General features: G+C 38.8%; 1 protein-coding gene across 2 annotated transcripts in view; it reads left to right on the forward strand.

Moving 5' to 3' along the window:
* ACSL1 (acyl-CoA synthetase long chain family member 1) overlaps window positions 1–26,246 on the forward strand; it is a 38,312-nt gene extending 12,066 nt beyond the window's left edge. For both annotated transcript variants that reach the window (XM_035557883.2, XM_035557884.2), the window contains 19 exons: window positions 3,347–3,461; window positions 3,856–3,920; window positions 5,186–5,287; window positions 9,062–9,161; window positions 9,318–9,496; window positions 12,028–12,060; window positions 12,221–12,272; window positions 13,051–13,124; window positions 14,197–14,274; window positions 15,850–15,984; window positions 17,576–17,710; window positions 18,602–18,697; window positions 19,690–19,762; window positions 20,441–20,529; window positions 22,715–22,831; window positions 23,390–23,533; window positions 24,199–24,300; window positions 24,379–24,450; window positions 24,642–26,246. In XM_035557883.2, the coding sequence (XP_035413776.1) occupies window positions 3,347–3,461; window positions 3,856–3,920; window positions 5,186–5,287; window positions 9,062–9,161; window positions 9,318–9,496; window positions 12,028–12,060; window positions 12,221–12,272; window positions 13,051–13,124; window positions 14,197–14,274; window positions 15,850–15,984; window positions 17,576–17,710; window positions 18,602–18,697; window positions 19,690–19,762; window positions 20,441–20,529; window positions 22,715–22,831; window positions 23,390–23,533; window positions 24,199–24,300; window positions 24,379–24,450; window positions 24,642–24,782 (1,902 nt within the window). In that variant the 3' untranslated portion in view covers window positions 24,783–26,246. The remainder of the gene's footprint in view (window positions 1–3,346; window positions 3,462–3,855; window positions 3,921–5,185; window positions 5,288–9,061; window positions 9,162–9,317; window positions 9,497–12,027; window positions 12,061–12,220; window positions 12,273–13,050; window positions 13,125–14,196; window positions 14,275–15,849; window positions 15,985–17,575; window positions 17,711–18,601; window positions 18,698–19,689; window positions 19,763–20,440; window positions 20,530–22,714; window positions 22,832–23,389; window positions 23,534–24,198; window positions 24,301–24,378; window positions 24,451–24,641) is intronic.
* The last annotated feature ends 1,583 nt before the right edge of the window (window positions 26,247–27,829 follow it).

A 27,829-nucleotide genomic window follows, 5' to 3' on the forward strand; every position in this document is an offset into this window, starting at 1 on the left:
TGTTTTCAAAGCTGTAAACACAATATGAATTTTGTGAGAATCTCTGAGGCCTAAGTGAAAATCTTTCGGGATCCACTTGAATCTACTGTCTGTGGAAGGGAAGACAAGATTAAGAGTGATCATAAGCGTGAGACTACTGCTGAGACTCATGCTGTACTCAGTTGTGCACTGTACCAAAGATTTCAGTGCTGCAATAAGGCCTTATTGTAAGAGTGACTTTTTGCAAAATCATGTTTGTGACTCTTAGGTGCATTTGGATCTGTCTACTTATGGATTGCTTTTAGTTGGTGATGCATATTTAAACAACTTGAACTATTGATTTTAGAGTGCAGGATGTATGGCTGTCAAATATATTACGTCATGCTTCAAAAATGCAAGTACTTCTATTTGGGTCAAGTTCTGCTAGAGTATGTAGAAATACGGTGTGTAAACAGTAAGGATGTCAATATTGTCTTGTAGTAAGAGTTTGGGTTGGACTTCAGCTTTCTTCCCTTAAGAAAAGACATTCAGATATGGAGAGTGGCATTCCTCTCATGAAAGCTCTTAAACCTCCATGCACTCTCCTGATATGGTACAGGAGCTCTGGCTTGCCTTGTCTTTCAGTAATTGCTTGATTAGCCCTGTGATTGTCTCTGTATTAAGGGATTGATTTTTAGCAGTTGTGTGCTCACCTGGGGATTAGCTTTCTCAAAACTATATGGCTAGCTTGAAATCCTAGCTTGTACTTCTTGCTGCTCAGAATGTGCATGTTAGTGACCCAAGCATCGCTTGGCAGCGTACTTTCCCTTAGGAACATGGAAATCATCTCTCAGAGAGGAGAGGCCTGGTTGGGACAGCAATATGTTTTGACAGTACTGCTCATCCTAAGCACCTGTATCAACAAGAAGTAAGCCTATGCCTAAAAGTGGCTGTCTTGTGTTACAATCAGTGCCTGTTTGGGTTATGTAATATATCTCTTATGGAATAAACTTCTTTCCTTAAGATGCAGCTATTACAAACCGATCCAAGGTCTTACTCTTAATGTCTACAAGCTGCTGCATAATTGCTCATCTTCTTGTGACAACCTGAAATGCTGCCCTGGCTGCCTTAAACAAGTAACCCAAGGCTGTTCTTAGCATTAAAAAACTTTATTTCTTGGCTCCTTAAGGACACTTTAAAACTGACAACCCTTCTGAGTGCTTACTTTGTACTGGGTCTGCCTGTTAGATCCCATTCAGGTAACTTGCATGGAATCAGCCAAACATCCAGTCCTGAGGCTGAGATGTCTGACTAGTAATGAGCAGTGTTGTTCACAGCAAACTAAAAAGCACTTCTGCTACAAAGATGTGCCTGATGGCTGCACAAATATTTTGGGTAAGGACCCTTTGTACAGGCTCTTAAAATAGCGTAATTCCAGTCCTTTATACTCCAAAGCAAAATTAGACCAATACCATAATGTCACCTAATAGATGACTTAAAAGTGGCAGCGTGAGGTAAGGTCTAAATGATCTTCAGCATATCAAGGTGTATTTCGCCACATCTCTGAAGAATAATGTTGAACTCCTGATGGTCTTCACGCAAGAAGCTGCCTTCTTCAGTGGAAAGTGAATTTCTAGCAGCCCTAGAGTAAGAGTTTTACTTTGTGTTGAGAAAAGGAATTAAGTAAGCAGGACGATACGCTGATTATGCTTTCCTTTACTGATAGAACAGAACCAATGGGTCTCGGCAGTAGTAGTCTGCAATAGTTTCTTAATTTTCTTGTTAAGAAGGGGAGTGCAGTCAGCCCTGAATCTAAGCAGTGTGCTCTCTGCCTGGTAAGCGTTGTCCTCAGGTTCAGCTAGTGCTTCAGGCCCTCTGAAAGCTGCTTTTTGTAAAGCTGCTTTTGTAGCTCTGAGTAGTAGGACATGTAAACAAAATAGTACCAGCTCAGCTGAGAAGAAAACCAACTTCTTGACTGTTGCCCAAGGAGTGACTTAAGGTGTGATACTCACCTACACAGAAATTGGAGTGCATCGAACATGGTGCCAATACATTACATGCAGATGTTTCCTATGGCTGTGGTCACAAACTATGTGGCTTGATCTCCCTCTGGTTAGCTCCGGAGGTGGTAAAACTGGGAAATCTAGAAGCTGACCCTGGTTATCCAGTGTCTGTGAAACAAGTGCAATAAAATAAGCACTCTGGCTTTTCTTTCCAGGCAGAGATGTGTCCAAGTGATCAGCTCATTTCCTATAGAGTAGATGTTGGTCTGAGGGCAAGTATGCTCTTGAATTTCTAATGTTATGACTGTTTGGAGGTAAGCTAGTCATTAAGTTGTTCTGGGCCATATTCACAGTGTATGTTTCTGCTTATGGTCAAAGGAGTGGCAAGCATTACACATAGTTCTGCTAAAAACAAGTCCAACTTGTTTCAGTTTTAAAATGTTTTTCCTTCTCTGATGAATCACTAATGTGCTAGCTCCTTTCCATGGACATGTGTGATATGACATCTTCAGATAAACCTGTATCTTTCCAGTTATAGATAACAACAGGTGCTCTCTGATCTTCCAGGGTACCTTGAAATCAAAACCAGACCAATAGCCTGGGAAGAGTCTAACTGCATCTGATTAGGTTTTTGACATTGTGGGTGATGATATAATAAATGTGTAGATTTAGGTAGTCCAAAATTTCTTTGAAAGGGCCACAAACTGACTACAACCCCTGATAAAGAGGATTTTAGGTAATATTTGCTTGAAACTGCTTAACCGGCTGTACTGTCTCCCTGTTAAGTCTGCTTGTAAGTGTCTGTCACCTGAACAGAACAAGTATGGCCCAACAGTACTTGCATAATTACAATTTCTGAAACTTTAGTTGGTGTAAAATGAGATTATTTAACATAGCCTATTTTATAGTAGCAGATTAAAACTGACCATGCTCAAAATCATTAAGGTTTTGAAACCTGTCTGAACATGGTTGCTTACTATTTCTAATTGGAAAAGTAAATTAGGATCTGTGTTAACATCTAGAATGCCCCAGTTGAGGTTGGAGGGATTTAGAAAGCTTAACTGCTGATATAATGGGATAAAATGCTTTTAAAGATGATCTTTGTCTAGTGAGGGGTATCAAAGGGCATTTTGTGGTTCTTACATATGAGAGCACAGAGCAAATGTAGCTGAGGGTAGGTTTTTGCCTTGTACTTCCAGTAATGCAGGGAGAAATCACATATCTTTAAATGATGTCCTGGGAAACAGAAATGAAGTTCTCTCAAGCAGAATTTACTAAGACTCATAACAAAATGTTTGAAATAGATGAGAGGTTTTTATTTCTTCAGGAATTTCCTGTTCATTTGTATCCAACAAGTGTCCAACCTTTTTAATTGTCTTTTTTAGGGTGGTGAGCATGCTCGAAGGTCCTCTCTCCTTAAGAGTGATGAATTGTTAACTTGTTACTATGATGATGTGAGAACAGCTTATGATATCTTCCAAAGGGGGTTGCACGTTTCAAGTAAGTTTAAAATTAAAGTTACTCTTTTCAGTGGTGTCAAGAACTGAAGGTCTGGGCTCCTGAAGCCCCGTTGTGGATGGGGGGATGTCTACCCATCAATAAGATGAATGCATTAAATGTGAGCATCTTGAAGGCAAATCCAATTGTGATCTCTTGCGAAGCAGCATTGTGTGAATTAAGTCAGTGCTGTGTTCCTTAGCCTAACCCAACCTTCACCAGCTTCATTCCCTGCCTGTCCCCCTCACCAACTCCAAAATGGGGTTTGCATTCTGAAGGTATCCCCAAAGAATTCATGGGGTGTCAGCTTAATGCTGGTAGGTGTGTAGTTAGTGTGCTGTTAAGACAGAGGAAGCAGGGGTTAAATTTTAAGTAACTCTCTCATTGCTGTTTTTAGATAACGGTCCATGTCTAGGTGTTAGAAAACAAAACCAGCCATACGAGTGGATATCCTATAAAGAGGTAAGTAGCCTTTCTAGCTTTGAGCTAGATCTGCTTTTGCTTACTGAGACCGTTGCCACAACATCCAGTGGTGTGATATAAAAAGACTTAATTATTCATGGTGTTTTAAAGTAACATCAAAATATTGCAGGAAGATTCTAATTCTTGTTAAAATCCTAAAGGAACAGTCACAAAAATGTACAAGGGGAAGAATACCTCCTGCACTTTGTTTATTCATTGTTTTATTCCTGAACGTATTTTGGATTATCTTGGCAGCTCTCAGCATTTTATTGAATTGCGTAGAATTTGGACACTACTACAAAGCTGCAGCCTTTCAGAGGCAATATTTGGAGGCTCAGAATGCTACTATTACAGTCACTCGTTTGAGAGGCTAGTTTTACTTTACAAATGTTACCTGTGCTTTTTGATTATTTGTCTTCAGTAGTGCTGAATAATGCTTGTACAGAGTGTTAATAGATACACTTCTACCTAGTAGCACACTGCTTCTTCATTATTGCTAAAAATACATCTTTATGCAAATCTTCTTTGGGCAGCTCTGCATTTTCAGGTTGTACCCGATTTAGTAAGTGATATCTTAAACTTTGCATAAGCCTCGTCTAGCACGTAGTGCTAGGGTCAGTAAAGACCTTCTGTATATAGCAGAGGTCACTTCCCAAGGTGGTTTTGCTGGGTATTTATTAGGTACAGCCTCTCATTAACAAAACTCTTCTGGTCAAGACGTGTGACATGTAGATTCGAGTCATATGCTATATGGAAGGAGGAATTGGAAAACTACTTTCCCAAAAGCTTTATTTATTGAACTGTTTTGTCTCCTTTATTTTTCTACTTCTTGAAAAGTAGAATGGTATTCTTGTAGGCACCGGGAATTCAGTAGTTCAGTAGTCTTCTGAAAGAAGCAGAAGGATGGCATATGTAATGTTTGTCATTGAGAAGTATAAAGCTGGCTCACTCCAGGGTCGCTTCTGGGGGTTAATACAAACGCAACAAAATAGCATCTTCTGCATGTGAGCATTAAATCTAAACTTAGACTTAATCCAGCTGGACTTTAACTGTTAAGTACTCTTCTGTGTTTTGTGTGCAAGTATGGTGTCTATATTCAGTCTCTAGTTTATCGAGGTCAGAGGACATCCAAAATAGCCTAGAAAACCACTGTCTACTTCACGTTAGTTCTTATTCTTGTAAGACTTAAAGGAAAATGTTCTACGTGGTTTGTACTGTTAAGCTTGTCTCATTTTTTCATTTGGCTTCTCTTTATTTTCCCTCAGGTTTCAGACAGAGCAGAATACGTGGGCTCTGCATTACTCCACCGAGGCTGTAAACCATCTCAAATCCAATACATAGGGATCTTTGCACAAAACAGACCTGAGGTAATTTGATTGACAGTGTTTGTTAGTGATCTGGCTGTTACTGAAATGGCCCACTCTCCTAAATCTATTGTTTTTTTGGCAGCGTACCGAGCTTCCCTACTATCAGTGTTTTTGGAGTTGGGAAAGGGCTCATAGCTGACACTGTAGACCCACAAGCTATAGACATGGCATCTAGAGCTAAGAGCCAAAACTGATAGCTGACGCAACTGTTAGTCTTTTATGCTCGGGATCAGGGAATCCAAAGTAACTTTTCTCCTCTTTCTAGTTCATAGCAAATAGTTCATAGGCCTATGTAATGGGAAGCTAACATAGTGCTTATTTGATTTAATGTTATCACCATTTGCTTTCCCTTAAAGTGATAATGGAGTCCTAGGTGACTCCAAGTATTTGGAAGTTGCAAGATATTTAAACCTTTTAAAACTTAAGACCTTTAATGATGAAATATTTGGACAAGTAAAAGATGGCTAAAGGTGATAGAATTCTCTTTGTGAAAGAGGCCCTGGACACCAAGATGCTGGGTGGCAAAATCTCCTGATAAAGGCAAAAATGGAAAATTCCTTAACTTAACAAGGAGGCAGAAAGACTAAAAGTGATACAACTGAAGATCATCTGACAATGCAAAATGTCACAGACCTTAGGCAACTGTGGGGATGTTTTGATTAGCTGGTGTCTATCCATCTTAATCCAGGGGTGATTCTAGACTGCTGTTACTAAAAGTAGTATGAACTGTTGAGTAAATGTTTGCATATTCTGACTTTGTTTATTAAATCTAGTTAATAGGGGTCAACTTCTCTAACTTGTTTGTGCTTAGAACTTCAGCTGGTGCTTGCTGTGTTAAGGTAGTTTAATCCAAGCCTGTATCAAGACAAGAGGATGATTCTTAACTTGTGTCTAAAATATGCTGTCTCTCTTGATTAAACTCTGGCAGCTGGATTCCATCCCTTAGAGCTGCCTTTTGTGTTGACATGGCTAGAAGCTGTACCACTGTCTCTGTGGTCCTGGACAACACTCTGCTGTTGGATCTTTTCTGATTTCCAGTTTGTCACTAAGCCTTTCCTTCTATCATTTAAAAAAGTGACTTTATACCCCCCAACTTTCTCCTTTCCTAACAGAAAACCTAACTCTAGCATTGTACAAGAAACACTTTCCAGATTCTTAAATCTGGTAACTTGCTTGGATTCTCCTGCTGGAATTCTGGTCCTAACAGCTACAGTTTTTTGTTATAAGGAGGCTGGGATGTCTCCAATTGGGAAGCTGTTAAATGAGTGCACTTGTAACATCAAGTGGAAACAAATAAAAAAAAAAAAAGCCAGATGTTAGTTAGGTAGACCTCTGAGTGCAAAGAAACTGGCCATCTCTTTTCCAAGGTTTTTGTTGATTTGGAAGATAGAACCTTTGACTGTTAGGTCAGTGGATTTTCTGAAGGAGGGCATGGCAGCATGGTCTGCTTATGGACCACAAAACCAAAATGTGCTGGAATTGCTTCATTCCAGCAGGCTTTGAGCTGGATCAAATGAGCTGGAAAGACCTGTTTAAGCCAACAACTTTAATTCTGGGATTTTCCCTACTGAGAACTACTGGATGAGTGTTGTGACATCCAAAATACAATCACTAATCCAGACAGGAGATTATGTGAGTTTTTGTCAGTGATTCCCATTTGTCAGTCTGGGGAACTGCTGGGAAAATCCCCTGAGGGGGAAAATCCTAGCAAGTTACTTAAACGTTCACTAGAAAAATAAACTTTTGGTTAATAAAAACTACTTTCCCCTCTGAGTAACTGAAAAATAGATCCCTTCTACAAGTAGGGAAGTTGTGTTTTAAGTTGAGGGGGAAAAGCACAGTGAAATATGCACTTTCCCTTAATAGATCATAGCCACATGAGAAAAATTGAGACTTTCAGACTGCTGCCTCTATTCAGTACTAGCTGCTTGCTTGGGTTTAGAGAGAGGACTCCAGTGTTGAGTTTTGCTATTTGTGTCTAGCATCTCAATTTAAAGCAGTATTTAAAAATGAAGAAAAATGTCTCTGGTCCAGAAACTGACTGTCAATACACCAGTCAGTATGCAAGAATAGTTGGAGGCTGTAATGGGAAGCTCAGTTGTCTGCAGCTTCTGAAGTCTACTCTAAACTCTAATCTACTGTAATAGACTTACCTCCAATAAAACAAGTCCTAAACTTGAAGCTGCTGAACAGCAATGCAGGTGCCCCATTCTTGTTAGATGTATAGGTGGATGCTGTCTATGGGAAAAAATCCTCAGTGGACCCTGTTACAGCTGGTGTAGGTATGCATGCTTAGACTTTCGTGCAGACACTAGCTATACCAGTAAGTTCCCTGTTCACTAGTGTTGTACTAGACTTTATAAGATGACTTCTTTTGGCGTAAGAGAGAAACACCAGGCATGTTGTATAAGTGCCGTTAGAAAAATTTCCTCTGTTAAAGACTCTCAATCAGTAGAAAACTTAATTTAGGAAACTTGCCCATAATAACAGCTCATAAAACTGAGATTTAGCAACTTCAGCATAGTTTCTATGTTAGGTCTCCTATGGAATAATCAGCTGAATGATGCTTAAACTTGCCCTCATTACAGGGGTGAGGCAACTGGCCAGTGTCCTGCAAAAACACTGGAAAACATGATAGAGTTGGGGTGGGGGGAAATAGTAAAGGAAAACACTCTTTATTAATGAGATCCTTGTTGAATTGTAAGTTTCTTTAACTTTTAAAGATGCATGTTTTATTTAGCTAACTGGAACTAGCTAAAGGTTCTATCTGAGTTTTTGTCACTCTTGAGAGCAAAAACGGAGTTGTTCAGTTCCGCTGGCTGCCTCACTTGCCTAGAGGCTCACACTTAAGGAGTTGCATGCAACTCTATATTTTGGTGTAGCTAGTTGTTTACAAACCATTCCCAATAGCTACTCTACAGAAAAAGAATTGTGTGGCTCTTACCTCGACAGTACTTCAGATGAAATCTGTCTTGCTGTAAAGAATTATCAGATAATATCACAAAATAAGACTGCAGCAGTTTGATTACTATACTTCTTAGCAGATGAATCCTCTTAATTGCAGCTTGCAAGGATGTCCTCTTCTGTGAAAACACAGAATTGGTACGCATTCAACTGCATCTTCAGATTAAACCCAATTAAAGGGGAGTAGTTAGTCTTGAGACATGATGACAAACTTCATGAAGCTGGCTTTCCAGAGAACTCTGAATTCTGTGGTAACTGTATGTTGCATGTCTGGCCCTGATGAGATGTGGGTAATATAGAGGTGAGAACAGACTGTAGAGATGTTATTTATACAATATATAAATATATATTAGTGTCAAGACGTGCAAGTCCTTCATTGATTCATACTACGATGATATAAAATATTGAAAGCTTCAATGGCTTCTGTGATGACCTAAAGATGAGAAACGGTATTGTACTCCTATTCAACTCTTACTCAAAGCCTCTTTCCCTTAATAGGTAGGTTAAGGAGATAGATAATGTATACTGACTTCTTCTAAAACTATTTAAAATTACTCTAAGGACAGTTGAATTTTATTGGATTGGGTGCTTTCTCATAGTTACCTCCTTACTGATTTTTTTCTTCCTCTGACCAATTAAAAATAGGCTTTCAAGGTAAACATAACAGAAATTAGTAAGGAGACCTTTTCATTAAGATTTGTCCAAATGAGCTCTGTCCTAATAGTGTCCTTATTAGGCTCACATTGGGATTACTTCTCGAAGGTCTGTTTTAAGTAAACACAGTGACTTGCATCTCTTTTCTTTGTGCAGTGGGTGATCATCGAACAGGGATGCTATACATACTCCATGGTAGTGGTGCCACTCTATGATACACTGGGAACTGAAGCAATTACATACATTGTGAACAAAGGTAGGGCATTTTCAGTAGTTCAGCAACTGAATATATGATGGCAGAGCTGACTGAGGACAGAACTGTACCTGCCTTCAGATGTTTTCCTTTACATTCACACTTCAGAACTTGGTAGTCCAAACTTGTTGCATTGATAATGTTGTTCTCTTTCATCAGCTGACTTATCACTGGTTTTCTGTGACACACCTGACAAGGCCAAACTTCTGCTAACTAGTGTGGAAAAGGGGGAAACTCCAATCCTCAACACCATTATTATCATGGAACCTTTTGGCACAGATCTTGTAGAACGTGGCAAGAAGTGTGGGGTGGAAATCTTCAGCATGAAAGAAATAGAAGTAAGTATGTTTAATCTTTTCTGCTTTCATCTCATTTACTTGTGGAAGAACAAGGTAGTGTCTATTGCACAGATTTCAGGACTGAACAGTGTGGTAGATTAGTTTCAAAATACCTGTCTCTTGGGTTGAAGTTCATACAAAAACAAATCAACTTGCTAGTGGCATTTTACAACGTGCAAGATCTAAAAATGTACATCAAGATGATGGAAAAACATAGTACAGGTGTAACATCAGATCTGAACATTATCTTACTGTTTCATATGGACAAGGCTTATAGTTATATGCAGTGAATAATACTTCAGAATACAGTACAGTGAATAGACAATCTTTTTCTGAGAACTTTTCTGAGAACATGACTTTAGCCTCTTAATCTTAGTCTTAGTCCTTTTGCTTGTAGTCACTCTTTCTGCTTGGATCTCTTGTGCAAGTTATTTTGTAATCTTGTTATTTGGAGAAATTTGTCCCAAGTACAAATTGCATAAACTGTATCTTAACTGTGATATTATGAAATGGGGTTTAGCCTGGTTCCAGCTGTAGTGCTGGTAAAGGCTTGGCTTATTAGGACCTGCGTATCTCCCAGTAATTGTGCTTGTCTTGTGCAGAGGTGTGTGGTAACTAGTAATTAAAAAAGAACACAATTTCACTGAACTTGTTCTCATAGCAGTCTTACCTGCTATGTTAATAGAGCCACCTTCTGGTAAAGATGCAAAATTGCCCGCATGTTATCCTTTACAACACAGTTAACTGTATCATAGCTAACTAGCCTCAGCAAGGTTGCCAGGTTGAAATGGGGCTACAGACATTATGCAGAGTAAGTGGCTTGTACAGTGATATAGCTGACTGACAAAAGGGCTGGGTTAAATAAGGAAAAAACCTGCAGGAATATGATGGTACACTAAAATCAGCTTCCTTCTATGAGTTGAACTCTAGTTTTTATTAGGTACTGTCCACTGGGTCTTCTAGCTACAGGGGGAAAAAAAAAGGGTAAATACTTACAGCAGATATGCTTAAGTAGCTACTTCTAGTACTGTGTTAGGTCTTTACCATGCTACTGTCCCAACAACACTTGATGTTGGGATTAATGTAGTAATGAGTGCTCCTTTCTCTAAGTCTCAAAAGTAGGACAAACTTGAATATTTCTAACAGTGTCTCAGTGAACAAGAATAAGCCTTAATCTTTTTAAGGGGTAAGAGCTTTTGGTCTCAAAGAGAACTCTGAGCTGTTTAGAAGCTTAGATTAGAATGATTATTTCAAGCTGGTTTTCTAGGTTTCTGGCATGAACTTACTGTTTCCTGTGCTCTATGTGACCAGATATTTATCTTGGTTTCTGATGCTTAGTGTCTGTACTTATGCTGTGATGATTTAGAGCTGATTAGCTGCGAATAAATGGCTATTTGAGAGGAAGAGATGTTGGCCTTCTCTCCTAGATCAACAGAACTGTGTAGGGATCTTAGCTGTGTATTAAGTAAATACTAGGTCTTACTCAGAACAGGCTGTATTGAACTGCTCATGGCACTTGGAATGCAGATGCGGTTTTGAGTAGACAATAATATACTGGCAATTTTCTTGATGTAATGGCACTGTTTCAAAAAGGCAAACTTACAGATTAACTGTTTACAGATGTTCCTTTTTCCCTAAACTTCTTTGTTTATGGGTTATCTAAAGATGTAAAGATTATCTGTACGCAAAGGCTCTTGAATACTCCCGTGTACTTGGAACTTAAAGGCAATGATGAGGATGATGTACCTGCCCTAAAAGGGCAAACCTCTATTTAACAAAAGGTTCACTTTTAACTTCCTGAAGCCCTTAAACAAAACAACTGTAGCTGCTTTTAGTCTTAAATAGATGTGACAGGAATAAGTCTTGATTTGAAACTTCTGAGCTCATCAGTATTGAACATGAGCTTTCAACTATTTCATATTAATCATTATATCACTGATGGTAAAGAGATCTTGATATCTATTCCCTTCAGCCTAAAGATCTATGGCATCACTAATGTTCAGGCATGAGTAAATGTAATGAGGAAGAAGAGGTTCTAGTGGAGAGAATTCCATGCACTCCATTCATCAGTATTAAAAGGACTACAAACCACCAATGAGTCTGCATGGGGAAACTTCAGTCTTCCTTCTCAAAGCGGCGATGTAGATGCAGGGTGCTTCCTGACATGAGTACTGCTCCACCTGGTCAGCAGTTGTCAGTGACACATCTGCATGTGCTGTTGGATTGATTGTCTGCTGTGGCTTGTTAGTAGACTGCTTAACCTTGAGCTTGTCTTATGATTTGACTTCTGATTTACTAGTGGAAAAGAATTTTAGGTATCGCTCTTGTATTTGTAGAAAATACTAGACCCTCTAAATGTCCTTCAGAGCCTTTGTTAAAGATATTTTATACTTCTGTAACTTGCAAAAGCCTTAACAGGCATTCTTAACATTCTAAAGGATGGAATATTATAATGTTTGGTAAGGTGTCTAGAAAATTAAAGCAAAGTAATATGCTCTGACTCGAGTCTCTCCTTTCTTCATTTCCTGTAGGAACTAGGAAGAGCACACAGGCAAAAACCTATGGTAAGTATGAATTCAAGTGATCTAATCTGAATTATTCCATAGATCAAACTTGGAAATCTTCCGATCTCCCACAGTTCAAAAGTAGCACTGGTATTTCAGTGTTTTATCCAGGTAACTTTTTTTCTAGAGATCTATACTAATGCTTTCTTAATTCTCATAGCCTCCGAAGCCAGAAGATCTAGCAGTCATCTGTTTCACCAGTGGAACGACAGGTACATCTCACTACATTATGCAGAATTTATTATCCTGTGTGTGCAAAACTAATTCAGAAGAACTCCTACTGTCTCTTCCAAGACTCTCCCCTACTGCAGCATCTTTTTGGCAAGTAGTATCTAGGGAGGTTTTATGGTAAGGCTCACTGACTTTTCCTGTTGACTAATACAGAGCTGCAGTAAAGGGGGGTTAGGGGCCTTACGTTTTGGGGCTTGGAAATAGGTACTGAATTTGTGCTTCCATTATAATAACAGTTCTGGCTCTGACTTCTGACTTTCAGTTCTGTTTTTGTCCTAGCAGGACTTGCTTCTTAGCTCTTATGCAGGTTATCCTTGCTGTAGGACCAAAACAGAAAGCCAACTGCCTAGGTAACTGACAAATGTCAAGCATATGACAACCAACATTGGTAGGGAGTAAAAGGGAAGAGTACAATGTTGTTAATTATACTTCTAAAGAAGCTCTGAGAGAAAAGTTGTCTGAGTTTGATAGCTGCATCTTCGTAGAAATACTGACTTTTGAATGAGAAGCTTATCCAAGAAAAATCTGTTTCTAGAGGAGTTGCTGTACTTAATAAACTTGAAGGCTTCCACACAAACTTAGTACTTTAGCTGGTAAGTTTTCTTAAATGTCAGCCACGTCTCTGCCTTTAATACCCTTCATTATATCTTAACATCTAAGAAGGGTTTGACTGAAATGCTATTAGTGTAACTACCTTTGCTTGGGGACTTAAAGGATTGAGGAATTTCACTGTTGCATCTTGATGTGCTTCTTCCTTAGGAAACCCTAAAGGAGCTATGCTCAGTCATGGAAATATAGTCAGCAATGCTTCGGCTTTTCTGAAAACTACAGAGGTAAACTTCAAGGTTGATGTTGTAGGTTTATTTGCATGAAGGGGAGTACCTCAGGAGTGAAAATGGATCTTACTATATTAAGTCTAAAATAAGCGAGATTTCAGCAATTGAAAATGTGTGGGCAGACTGCTGTCAAATTACTAGTTTAGGAGTCAACATATACCTAAGGTGCCTTTCTTTACTTTGTAGGCTATCATGTAATTCATGTTAAACTTAATATTTTTTTCTGATTTGATTTCTATGCAAGAGTAGATAAAGCTATAAGGAATAGATTTGGTTGCATTTATCTTAGTTGTTTCTTGTGTCAGTTTCTCCTTAATCTCTTTGCATGTAACTTGTGGACCAGAAATAGAATAGCAACACAGTACTGATATTAATGCAGATCTGTTGGATGTTTTGGGGATATTGGTAGGTGTTTTTGGGTGATGCTGGGTGTTTGTCGTCGTCTTCCCCCTGCCCACTCCTGCCAAGCTGATACTGCTATATTAACAATCATTGGTCCAGCACAGTTTGGGAACTTGTAACTGTACTTGTGTGGATGTGTCAAAAGTTTGGCATGCGTGGAGAAAAGCAGAATTCTCATGCAAGAGTTCTGACATACCTACTTTGCCAAGTACCCTGCATATAGAATTGTTTCTAAATTAAGCAACTGGTCTCATGATTAGATCATGTGAAGTACTTTGATATTGACCTTATGTTAAATTGGGTAAACGAACTTTCTGACCTACAATGAATGTCTGTATTTTTAACCCCTAAGACATACTACTACAATCTCCACACCATCCTCTGCGTTATGTGTATTGGAACTTCACGTGGCTTCTCTCAACTTGCTTCTATTTGTAATCGTATAATAAGCTGTAATAATCAGTTACTGTACGTGGCTGTTACAAAAGATCACAATTTCTGCAGTGTGCTCACAGCAATGATTTCTAATAGTCCTGTTAATGAGTGAAAGACAATGCAGCTGTGTTTCAAACAAAGCTGAAGTGAGGGCTGTGCTCTAGAGTTCTGATATCTCTTTGTATAGTTTAGCTTAAAATAACTCTTCCTCTATTTTGCTTAACACTTTCAGAAAACATTTATACCTACCCCTGAGGATGTTCTGATATCATTCCTGCCATTGGCCCATATGTTTGAGAGAATCGTTGAGGTAGGCATGTTCTTCAAAACTATTGCATTTTCTTACAGAACACGTGATTCCTGAATCCCACTGATAAACAGTATTTGTTTTATACACATATATAAAAGCTTGAGGTAAGGTTCAAGAAAGCATCCCACAACAGTGAGTACTAGACAACTAATTTTCATGCCTAAACATTAACCTTAGGGCTAGGATTAATAAGAAACTGGTTTAGTAGAACAGGACACAATCCTTCAGTATATTTATTGCCTAGAAATTCCCTCTAAGTGTAGTACTAAAAGTCCATGCCCTTCTTTAGTCTGTAAAAGCGATAATAAAGATTTATTGTGTAATGTGGTCATCTGCTCACTTAAAACTATTTTTAAGTTGGTTATATTTACTATTGCTTTCAAGAAACCTCTGGGGGGAGGGGGTGGATTTTGTTTAAATGCAGTTTTCTTCCAGGGGAAATGAAAATGGCTTTTAACTGCAGAATTTGTCATTAAACTACATTAATTTGGATAGCTTTTTTTCTGTAGAGCAAAATCTGGAGCCTCCTTTTTAGAGGATGAGGGAGCTCTGGGCTGTCTTTAATACCAGTAGTCTTAATTATGGGCTGAAAGGTCCTTAGCAGGTGATACACAAGATGTTTGAGGAAATAGCATCATTCTAGTTATATGTATAGTAGAGGCACGGCTGTCTTGTACTTGTTGTTTAACTCATCTCCTTTAGGTGAGATAGAAAACATGAATTGGGACACAACCAGATTCAACATACAAGGGAATAACAGCCTCCATGCAAGTGTGAAAAGATGCATAGGGCTGGAAGCTGTCCCACAGTTTCAGTTAGGAGTCCTGAGCTTTCTACTGAAGGAGTTAGGTCTATACGTCTACATGGTATGTGTAAATATATATGCTTATGTATGTATGTAATTGTAGATTATGAAGAAAGTAGATGTACCCCGAGATTTATGGGGCTCCTTAGGCTTGAAGGAGGTGGTGTGCAGGGAAAGGGGGAAGAAATAAAAACTAGTGGGTACAGAGAAACACAGAAAAGTAGGGATGCTATTAAAAAGAATCAATAAAGAGGGTGTATAGGTGTGGTGGGTAGAGCTTCTAGACTAATGGAGAACATAAAACACTGCAGGATTGTCTGCCTTCCACAGTATAGGTCTGAAGTGGTACAGAAATAAGCAGTGGCTATGCTAGAATCTTCCAGAGAGCATCCTGATCACCTGACAACAAATCCTTGCTTGCATCAATCTTGTTGGGAAACAGTAAGGAAAAGCAGAGTGCAAGAGAATAAAACAAGTAGCACACAGCAGAAATCCCTGCTGGATCAGTACATGGTATATGCTGACTTCAAATGCAGAATTTCCTAGTCTATAGCAGGGAACAAAGTTCTAGTATTTAAGCTTGTTAGATAATTAAAATAGAGTACTTCAATATTTTGCTACCACTGAGCTCTATCTTATTTGACCAACTGCTCCTTTGGTTAGGGACTCTCGTACAGTATTTCTGTCGGTCTTTGCCCCACATACAACAAACATGTCCTGCTATGCTTTATACATGCTGTGTCTTCAGACACTTTGCTATTTTCTAACAGTGTGTGATTCTGTGCCATGGAGCTCGGATAGGATTCTTTCAAGGGGATATCAGACTACTTATGGATGACCTAAAAACACTACAGCCAACTGTATTTCCTGTAGTACCGCGACTGCTGAACAGAATGTTTGACAAGGTAAGTCTAAAGCTGAGACTAAACCTGTGAGGAGCTTTGAAAGACTTCCTGAAGTCTGATAAGGCAGAAGTAACTGTTGTGGTCTGATGTTAAATCTGTGCCAATAAATTGCTGCATCTCTCTAAAAGTGGCTACAGGGAGTAGTTAGTACTGGTTGTATTAAAGAGTTTTCAGACAGCCAGTACTTGCACAGAATAGTCTGACTAGAAGTCTTGGTTCTCTCCAGCATTATGAACTTGCTCAAAGCGAAAGAGTAAGTTTTTTTCAAGTCCAGCCTGCACCATGAACATGAGGCTTAGTGTCCGCATGCCACATTTTTAGCATCTGACTCATGGACGGGGATTTGCAAATCAAGGTCAGGTGTCTGCCTGTGTTTGCATGGACAAGTATAAGTTTCCTACACAGCAGCCAGCATGTTCTAGCAGGAAGAACTACAAACCAGCCAGTCTGAAGCCCTGGAGAGAGGGTGTGTCAGTAACCCTATTCTCTCCTGTGCTTGCTACTAGCTTTCTCAGGGTCATCTGAGATGGGTATTCAGAAGTAGATTCTTTCTTGGCCTTTTTATGGAAGATATTAAATCATTGTTTTTAATACAAATAGCTGACCCCTATGAGAATATAGCCAGAGAAGTTGAAGGATACAAGATGCAGTCTGGCTGCTAAAGAAATGGCAGACCTGTCTATGTTGCCTCAGTCAGGACAGTACTCCTCTCATGAGACTTGAGGAGCAACAAGTAATGCAACATTGTTTGGCCACAGCAACTCCATTTGGAGGGGAGGAAATACTGAGGCCAATTGCCTGTAGTGCTTAAAACTTAGAACATGACAGAAGAATGTAGATCTGTACTGGAATTCTAGAAACAGGGCCGAAGCTTAGAATTCCATTCTCCTTTCATGATCTCTTACTACTTGTTCCTAGTGCCATGACCATTTCATTTCTGTGGCAGTTTCAACCTCACGGCCATGTAGTAATCTGGCATGTGAAATTCCAAGTGGGAAATTGGGGTGGTGAGCCCCATAATGCTGAAGTGCTGCTGGGTCTGTCTTCCTCCAAGGGAATATACTATTCTGTGGTTCTGTTAAGTCTATGTGGCTTCCTGGGAACAACCAGAAGGAGACCTTAAAAAGTGATCTAAAAAGCAAGCTTATATAAGACACATTACAGACCCCTTCAGAAATACCAAATAGCATCTTAGAAAACACTGGTTTTATTGATTTGTATTACTTTACATGTTATGGTGATATGTACTTTAGAATATACTGAAGATTATGCTTAACTCATATTTTAACCAAACTGGAATAGAAAAGCGAGCAAACATCAATTTTTATACATACTTATATGAAGAAACTATACGTTAAAAAGTTGTCCCCATTTGGATGGGAAGAAAGGATGAAAGGATTAAGCACTAGTTTTTGGTCTATACAAGAGGTAAAGAGGCCAAATCAAGAAATGTTTCTTACCTGAATTATTGTGCTTACCAGTAGGTGTCTGACTTGCTTGTTTTTCACTGTAAGTCTCTATGCATGCTACTGTAAAAAAAAAAGTAAATGACAGTTTGAAACTACTAACTGTAAATCATCTTCCTTAATAGATTTTTGGGCAGGCAGATACATCATTAAAGAGGTGGATGCTAGATTTTGCTTCCAAGAGGAAAGAAGCAGAACTTAGAAGTGGTATAATTAGAAACAACAGTTTTTGGGATAAAGTCATCTTCCGCAAAATACAGGTATGCTTGAAATTCTTTGTCTTTGTGTTATATATATTGCATCATTTTTTGATTATTTTTGGAAAAATTCCAAATGTGCTTGCTTAGTTACAGAACAGCAGTATAATGTGTTTTCAAATACTGGAAATGTGAAGCATCACTATATATATACATTTTGTTTTTGTGGTTTATAGGCATCAGTTTGCAATTGCTGAATGTGATATGGATGGTTATAATCTGGTATGGTGTTTATCACTCATTAAAGACCATCTGGTTACTCAGAGTAAAATTCAAAACTTTTCCTACTACACTTCTCAATTCTCCCTGTTCTGGTGGTATCAGGTAACTACATTAGGGAAGTTCCTCTAAAAGTGTTTTGCTACTTTGAAAGCAAAACACCCTCCTTCTGAAGGAGGGATGCTGAATGTTGCCCAGTGCTACATGTAGCCCTTACTGTTTCCTCACTGTTGGTAACTAGCAAACATGCCCCCTATTATGTTTGGTGGTTTGCAGTGGCCTGAATTCTGGTTGCACAACACCCTCCTGTGGCTGCTTTTATAGCATTCAGGATATATGAGAAACCAATAGAAGTCAGGTTAAAAGTAAAAACTCTCGCTGCAGGGCAACAAGTAAAGTTCTTGAGACCTCTGGCTGAGTCTGCATTTCAGTGGCACAAAAGTATAGCCTTTGTAGATGCTGTGTATCTGAGATAAAGTTTCTTCTAGCCATTAAAGAGATTAAAACACTAAAACCTTCCATGAAGGACAACTTGCCATAGGAGACTGAACTTCAGCTTCTAACATTTGTGGGTTGCATATATAAGCAGATAGTGGCTGAGGGTAGAAGAGAGAGAGACTCTGGAAATCTCTCTAAAATGCTTTTGGTGTCCACAGTATCTTGTGTCTGTTGTAGGCAAGTTTGGGAGGAAGAGTAAGGCTGATGGTCACGGGAGCAGCACCTGTATCTGCAAGTGTATTGACCTTCCTGAGGACAGCTCTTGGCTGTCAGGTGAGTTGCTCTTGATCCAAAACCATAAAGATTTTAGTACCTGATTTAAGCTTTAATAGAAGAATACTTCTAGTGGTCTGATTATATAGATAACTTGTTAGCATTCTTTCTTCGAAGCTGTACAAGTACATATCCCTTTCCAGAGTTTCTCTCAGACCTCCAAGCCTTCTGTATTCATCCAAAGTCTCTATGGTAATTTCAACAACCATCTAAGCCTTCCTAAGGGAAAAACTTTCTTAGTGGCAACTATATTCAGTGATTAATGTTCTTGGATTAAGTTTCTGGGACTTGCCTTGCCTACAGAAACATTCATAACTACTATAGAGTATCTCATCAACATGGTGTAGCATTGGTTTGAAGATAAGACTAGGTAGAATCAGACTGAAACTTTGAAGGCAGAAGCAGTTTTGAGCAAAGTATATGCTACTTGAGATAAAATCTGAATAAGATGTTCTGATGGAACAAATGTAAAATAGATTTCAAGGATAGAAAACATGGAAACACTAAAACCTGTGACGTTTTCTGTGACTTGAATACCTTCGGTGGTATGCTAGTAGAGCGATGAGCTCTAAACAGAAGAGGTAGTTCTGTCTTGTATGCAAGAACCACAGAGCTGGGGTGAGATACAGGGATTCCATTCCTGGTTGTCTTGGACAAACCTGTCCTTTAGCAACATGCATGATGTCATTTCTAGTGCATCTGTTCTTAGCTTCTTGTTGTACTGTATTGCCTTCTGACTTAAGAATAGGGGTAACATTCTGATCTAGACAGGTGTCACACAGCATGTGAAATAGAAATCTTGAGTAAATATTAACTGATGGTGGAGTATCATTACTTGAAAGTGTTTATTGCAGTAAAACTTAACTTTTAAAAAGATGCTGAGGATTATGCTAAACTCATTTAAACAGGATTAGAAAAAGAAGCAAAATTTTCTTCTTAATGAAGAAACTTTGAAAAAGCAAGAATCTTAAGCTCTTGGTTTTACTTCCTAGTTCTATGAAGGTTATGGACAGACTGAATGCACAGCTGGATGCTCACTGTCAATGCCTGGTGACTGGACAGCAGGTACAGTGTTTAATGGTCTGCTTGTCTGTTAAACTTCAGGTTGCTATAGAAGCCCCAGTCATGTTATTTAGCCTGTTAACACCTGTTGTAAAGAATTAGATTTTAGTTTTCAAGTCAAGTAATAAAGCTTTCAAAGGATCTTGTGGAGTTCGTACCCCTAAAAAGGTAGGAATATTCAGTGAGTGAAGTTGTTAACAGACTTTGCCCTTGTAGTTCAAGTAGGTGTAGGAGAGAGTCATACTAAAACTTCTAGTCTTACAGAATAGACATCTGTATAAACAGTGCTAGAAATGTAACAGTGCTAGAAATGTAAGTGGCATTTCTGTATTTGGAACAGTCTGCATTTGTTGGCCATTTCATCTCTAGCTCTGTAATTGTAACACTGATACTTGCAATTACAGTAAGACTCTTGCTACTTTAATATGTCCACGGAGTAAAGATCCTGATTATACTAAAAGGATAGCAAGCCTGAATAGATGGTTCACTTAAAGTTCAAGGGATATCTGAACTGAATGTTTCAGTCCCGACAAACTAAAGCTATCAGTATAATGGTATTGATGTGATATGTTGCCAGAAATTGATGTTCCATCTCTTCCATTACTCTAGTATTTAGACAGCTTATTACTTTAAAACCCTGATTAAACCCATTCAGGCTACTGAAGCATTTCTGTTTAATAGGTCATGTTGGAGCACCAATGTCATGCAATATCATAAAGCTTGTTGATGTACAAGAAATGAATTATTTGGCTGCCAAAGGAGAGGGTGAGGTGAGTAACTTCAAAATGTCAAGCTTACTTGGATAAGGCAGGGGGAGTGTAGCTTAAGCAAGCAACTGGTTTGTGACTGCAAACAGTACATAATTTTGGTTATTTGCTGGAGAAAAATCCCTGGGCTACATTTACTAGAAATGCTTAAGGGAAGAGCAGTGTCAAGATTCTTCCATGTTGTGCACATGACCTGATCTCTAGTTTCCTTCAAACTCGTCTTGTCTTTAAATATGCTTTTAAAGTTTGGTTGCTAGGGGAACTGGGTATATATTGTCATAATGAGAAACAGTTAACAAGTCTTAAAATCTTGTAATGCTTCTCTTGCACTTGCTGTGAAACTTTGCTGAATTAGGAGTGAGTTGGGACTTACATAAATATGGTAGTCCCTTTAAAATTACCGGGTATCATCTTAATCTCAGTTTTAACTTCCTCAGTCAAATTCTTCTGGATTTATCAAATGATGTAACTTGTTTCACAGTACTGATGCCCATAGCTGGAAAGTTGCTTTGCCTGAAATAGATCATCTTCTTCCTTGTCTGTCTGTTCTTTAGCTTTTATCTTCAGCTGGATTCAGCACTCCCAGTCTTCCTTTCTGAGAATAAGCTTCTGTTATTCTCAGCTCTGTCAGCCTTTCTTTTCGCTCTTGCCAGTTATCCATGTTCAAAAAAGATAAACTTGCAAGTAGAGTTATATATGTTTATATGCAAATGAGGTCTTAGTGCCAGTTAGCAGGATATAGATAAATGGTTTGTCTCTACTGGGAAAAGCTGTCACCTACTCTTATCCAGTAATTATAGGAGCCATGAAAAGTTTGATCAATCAGCCTTTGACTTAACTAGGACATGCAGAGTTCTCTATACGTCCTTCCAGATAAGCTCTTCTGTAGCAGAAATGACTGAGGTCTTAAAGCATGGCCTCGGTTTGGTCATGAGTTTGGCACTGTCCCTTCAAGGCTATCAACCCCTACTAATACTTTGACCTCTCTTATATTGATGACATCTGTTCATTGTACAGTAGTTCACCTACATGTCTATATTTCATCTTAAGGTAAACACTGAAAAGGCTTGGAATTAATTTTTCTAAGAATTGGCCTCTGAACTGTATTAGTAGCTTCCTATAGTCTGAGAATTGCTATCAGTGTCTACAAATTCTTTAGCCAGTTCCTTGCCCACTCTATAATAGAAAATAATTAATAGATTAAAATAATTAACCTGTGGTTATCTAACTGGGTCAACCATGTTAGTCTAGGTTATTAGTCCCTATTCTAGGTAATTCAGTCCCTATTAGTATTTATTATTGATTTGACTAACTTAAAACTAGATTCTCTACCCATTCTTCTAGACTTACTCTAGAGTCCTGATACCATTGTCCAGACCACTTCTTATTGTCTCATGTGAAGCACTCAGGCCAAGCCACTCGAGTGGGTGTGATGCTCTGAATTCTTTGTTTCTGAGGATTCTAGTATAGAGCCTTCAGATTCTTTGGACACCTGATCCCCAACATTTGTGTACACTGGGGACCTCTGAGTTTTGCTTCAGTCTTGTTTATCTTGCTTACCCCTCTATTCTCTTTTCTAAGGAGGTATTTTATTGTCCTGCTGGTCCTTAAATAACAAGAGCTCCTCTATCCCCCACAAGAATCAACAAACACTTCTACAACTTTGACTATTGAGAAGAAAATACTTAAGTCTTGGATCACCTCTGGACACTCGTTCCTGACTAGTTGCTCTATGTTCTGTTTTATTGAGACATTGCACTAATTGGTGTAGTGGCTTGTAGGGTCAGACTCGTAACTATTTTTTTGTGATGTCTCTGTTTACCAAACCTAAAACTAACATATTCCCAAACTGAGAGGTAATTGCCAGATGAGACATGAATTTCTTCAGATAAAGATAAGCTTCTGATAGCTTGTGATAAATTCAGATTATTCAAATAGCAAGCAGGAATACTGCATTTGAACTGAAACAAATGCATGTGACTGCTTTTTATTACGTTTTATACCAGTGGAAAATGTGAAGTCTTAAAGAGAACCTCAATGAATAGATTTTTTTCTACCAACATGTCTTGTCTTTGTAGTGGTGGTCATTGAGAGCTTTTGGAGAAAGCGTTCCTTGCAAAAAGTGACTGCTGCTATGAAGGCAAGTTAATAGCAAGTTAATACACACTAATAAATCACTATTTTTCAGGTGTGTGTGAAAGGGCCAAATGTATTCCATGGCTATTTGAAAGATCCAGAAAAAACAGCAGAAGCTATAGACAAAGATGGCTGGCTTCATACAGGAGATATTGGGAAATGGTTACCAGTAAGTTAACATAGATATCTGAAACGTACTTCTGTAGCTATTAGCAGTTTTTTTAAAAGAAAAAAACACTTGGTATTAAACATGAATTAGGTGAAAGACAAGTAACTTTAAGAGGGGGAAGAAGAATTGTATATACAAATCTGTATGCCTGGGGCTAAAAAGAAAAGGCAGTATAAATTCTGAGGCTGTCCTTAGTTCAGGTTAGATGGGTGCAGAGCATGTTTTTTCAACATTAGCTTGACAGTGCCCTAGCAGTATCTTACTGTATTGCGAAAATCTAAGTTATATCAAAAAATCTAATTTATATCAAACTGTCTTGGATCATGCACAAAACTTAAGATCATATTAAACCAGAACTTAGGCAGTAGTGCTTCTGGTCCGTTGAAAGCTTAACGAAGGGTGCAGAGTTATTTCTGAAGCAGAAATGCATGGAAGCAAACTGTTGTTCATACACTTAATTTTGGTGCATTATGTGACTTGCTGTGATACACTTAAGCTGTGTAGACTGATTATCACTTGAACTGCCTCTTGTGAGTGCGAAATTATTTCTGTCAACAGAATGGTACATTGAAGATCATTGACCGGAAAAAACACATATTTAAACTAGCCCAGGGAGAGTACATAGCACCAGAGAAGATTGAAAATGTGTACCTGAGAAGTGAAGCACTTGCTCAAGTGTTTGTCCATGGAGAGAGCTTGCAGGTAGGCGTTCTTTGGGTAATTAAAAAAAAAGGTAGAGAATTCTTTCCTCATTCTTCCCTATCCCTAACTTTGCGTCTGAAGTCTTGACACATCTTGTAGAATCAAAATGGTTTGAGCTGGGAGGAATCTTTAAGGATCACCTAGTCCAATCCCCCTGCCATGGGTTGGGGACATCTTTCACTAGATCAGGTTGTTCAAAGCCCCATCCAACCTGTCTTTAGCACTGTCAGAGATGGGGTGTATCCGTGGCTTCTCTGGGCAACCTGTTCCAGTGTCTGTTTAGTGTTAAGACATTTTAGTTTTGAATCCACTTCAGATTCCACCAGTTATAACATGCTTCTGGATCTGGTTTCAGACCACGTAATAGAGCTGGATTAACTTGATTTTTAAGCATGGTAAATAAACTGCTAACAGCATGCATGGAAACAATGTACCTGCCAAGATGTTCAGGTTTTTGTAAATGTAAATTGAAGAGTATTTCAAGAGATTCTTTTATGAGCAGGCTTATGAACCACGCTCCTGTCTTAAAGCAGCAGAAAGGCGCTGATTTTACAGTAGAATCAGAACTGCCACCCAAAACCAGATACTGACTAGTAGGAAGCATGTAGGAACTAGTGTTGCCTTGTATTCAAAATACAAACAAAATCCTTCAAATTTCATTTTAGGCCTTCTTAATAGCTGTTGTGGTACCTGACCCTGAGACTCTGCGCAAATGGGCCAAGAAAAGAGGATTTGAAGGCTCATATGAAGAGCTCTGCAAAAACAAGGTGAGTGATACCTAATTAAACAGTTAGCTGTTCTGCATCAACTCTTTCATGCTAAACAGTGTGTTTTTGTATCCACAGGATGTCAAAAAACACATTCTGGAAGATATGGTGAGGATTGGTAAAGAATCTGGTTTGAAATCGTTTGAACAGGTAAGATACAAACTACAACTGGACACCTAATTCTTTAAACATCTCAATAACGATCTTAGTATCCAGGAACTGGTTTTAATTTGTATCTGCGCTTTTAAAAAGTGGTGGGCTTTGTTATATTTAGATTTTTTTGTTAATAGCCTTGTGTATTCCAAGGAATGTAGCTTGGCTATTATCTTTTTCTCTTCCAGGTTAAAGACATCATCATGCACACTGAAATGTTTTCTATTGAAAATGGCCTGCTGACACCAACACTGAAGGCGAAGAGACCGGAACTACGAAAGTATTTCCAGTCACAGATAGATGAACTCTATGCTAATACCAAAATGTAACTGAGTGGATTGAGGAAAGTGTCACACGTCTGTCTACTGTTAGCCTTCGTATCTGTAATTTGACTACAGCAAATATAGGGAAGGAAACTGTGCAATCATTAACTTGTACAAAAATGGGTACTTGCCATAGGAACACTGAAGAAATGGAACACTGCCTTACTGTCAAGTCGTGTTGCATACTGTTTTTATGGTGACCTACAATTTCCAAAAAGAGCCTTAATTATAAATGGTAACTATATATAAGTTATTTAAGACTTCATCGGCCAAAAATGGACTCTCCTTAAACAAGGAGCTAAGGTTTTCTTATTGCCAGCATGTTTGCTGTCTGCAGTATATTTTGCAGTTGTCAATTCCAAAAGGGATTTGGCAGGTTTGAAATGCCTCTAAGTATCTTGCATCCTCAGAAGGACTACACTAATCTATTCAAAAAAAAAAACCCTTACAGTTGTATAGCTGGTATCACATCTTGCATTGGTCCTAATATTAATTTGGGCAAGGTATTTGAGTTCTGAGTTTCTTCACTTCTGTCTACAGCCAGTTCTGAGGCTTACTTTTGTAAGGTAGAAGTCAGAACTCCACCCAAAGGAGACTGATTAATACAGGTTCAGAGTAAGTCTGGATTTGGTGGTTCTGCACTAGCAGTGTAGATGCAGTAAATTTGGCAAGTTGTAGCCTCTGCTACATTCATGTAATTCCAGAGTGGTGCCAGTCCTGTAAGAGAACAGACCCAAACTCTGGCAAGAACACTAGAGATCCAGAAACAAAAACCATTCAGGAGGCTAGGCTATGCTGACAGGCAGGTAAACATTGCACCTGTACTAGCCACTTGTTTCCTTGTAATGAACGTGTATTTAAAATGCATTTTAAAAAGTGCCAGGTCCCCTGTAAGCAGAATAGCTTCTGCCATAACCTCTGTTTTCTGTGCTCTGTGTATGAGCCACTGAGTATTTTTCACTGAATAGCAAAATAGGTCAGGTAGAATGTTTTTTGCCTGATGCTTTGCAGTAATTGGAAGCATTCAGATATGTCGACAGAACTGTTGGCACTGTATAGGTATTTGTTCAGGGATGAGAAACTAATTCCCAGATAAACTACAAAACTATTTACCTTCTGTTTCAGAAATCAGCAGAAATAAGCCTTATTATGGCATAAGTCTCTTGCTATTCTTAAGAGTTGGTTTTGCATTAGCATTCATTGCTGTTTTTTGAAAACATGGATATATGTAAAATACAAGCACAACAAGGTTTGCACTAAGATTTGTGTGATTGTAATGCACTACTCTGTAGCATAATTTCATACATGTGTGCAATTAAGGTACACAAATCCAAGTCAACTGTTAGAGCAGTAGTTTATTACATTGGAATTCAAATGTTTGCTTAGTGTTGGCTATTTCTATGTTTTATAAAACCAAAACAATTTTCAAAACCAATGAAGGAAACCAAAATAAATATTTCTGCATTTCAACTCATTGAAGTCTTTATTTAATCAAGGAAAGATGCTGCTGACTAGCAAGTAGAAATATAATATGGTAGTTTTAACAAGCTGTAAAACTCCATTGCTACAACCATATTACCTAGCACAGGATCAATGCTGCTGCTTGATGCTTTGTTTAGAAGGTAACTTTCTGCTTTGATCTGATATTTATGTGCAAGTTTTTCTTCAACATCTGTAAGAAAGGGATTCTGCTATGTAATAGCATAAAAAATCTATTTTTGTCAGTACAGTCTGGTGTTCTTTCCCTCAGACAATATTTATGATGGTAAGCTGTAGCTTTATTGGTCTTACTGCTTATGGGTCGTTATTGTTCCTCTGTGTATATTTCTTCCCCCCACACTGTGCATCTGGCCTTGATATGATATGAAGACTTCTCACTATCTAGAGATAATGACTCTACTTCCCTAGGCAGCCTGTTCCAACTTCTTGTCTTTCTACTTAGTGCTTGGGAGAAGAGACCAGCCACCACCTTGCTATAGCCTCCCTTAAGGTAATTGTTGAGCATGATGAGAATTGTAGAACGTGATACTTTACCGCATGTCTCAATGGGAAAAAAGGCTAAAAGATGCTTGAGAGCTGCATCTAAGGCCTGTTCTTGACACATCCTATCAAAAAAAGCTTTCTGTAGAAGCTGTTTATCAGAACAGCCAGGACATAGATGTAGTCTATAACTTGCTTGAAGGACTGTCCATATCTTTTAGATAACAAGCAGTAGTACAAGAAGTAGTCACCTTAGCTTATTCTCTTGAATGGGTGGGGGAGAGTCAGGGGCAGACAGCAGTAGGTCTTTGGAAGAACGCCCAAAGGAAGAATACCCAAACCTGCAGCTGAGGAGTTGAGGAACTAAAAGAACCCCTCCCCAACCTTTTGGAAACTAGAAAGGTTTTGTTCTGTTGACAGATGGCTAAACCTCCTGTTAACTAATTAGTAAGGTCCCCTTGGATTCTGTTTTTGAAGGTATTGGGGCCCATTGCTGCTGGTCACTTTAAGTACCACCTCTTAAGAGCACTGGAGCAGGCACTTCCAAAACGTGAGAAGCCAAGCAAGCAGGGCAGAAGGCTATCTTGGCTGAGCAAGGGTCTTCTACAGCAGATCTTCTAGACTTTAACTGAAAGTGCATTGACAGTGGAAGTGAGCTCAGGTAACTTGTGAGGACTACAAAGATGCTGTTCGCCATTGTAGGGAGAACTTATGTGGCCAAACTTCAATTAGAGTTGAAGCTGGCCAGTGCTGTGGGGGACAAAAAAAAAAAAAAAAAACAACTTAGAAATGTTAACAGCAAAAGAAGGACCAGAGATAACATTGGTCCATTATTTGATGAGGATGTAGACAAAGCAGAGACATTTAACGCTGCCTTTGCCTCTGTGTTCAAAACTGGTGATGGGCCCTGGGATCCCCTGAGTTGGAGGACCGCAACTGTAAGAATAATATACATCCAGCCAGCTTCGAACTTGTGTGGGATTTGCTGTTCTACCTCTGTATACAAATCTGTAGGGCCTGATGGATTCATCCTAGGGTACTCGGGGAGCTGGCTGATGTCATTGCAAGCCTTT

The sequence above is a fragment of the Cygnus atratus genome, chromosome 4 (assembly GCF_013377495.2).
Source record: "Cygnus atratus isolate AKBS03 ecotype Queensland, Australia chromosome 4, CAtr_DNAZoo_HiC_assembly, whole genome shotgun sequence".
NCBI lineage: Eukaryota > Metazoa > Chordata > Aves > Anseriformes > Anatidae > Cygnus > Cygnus atratus.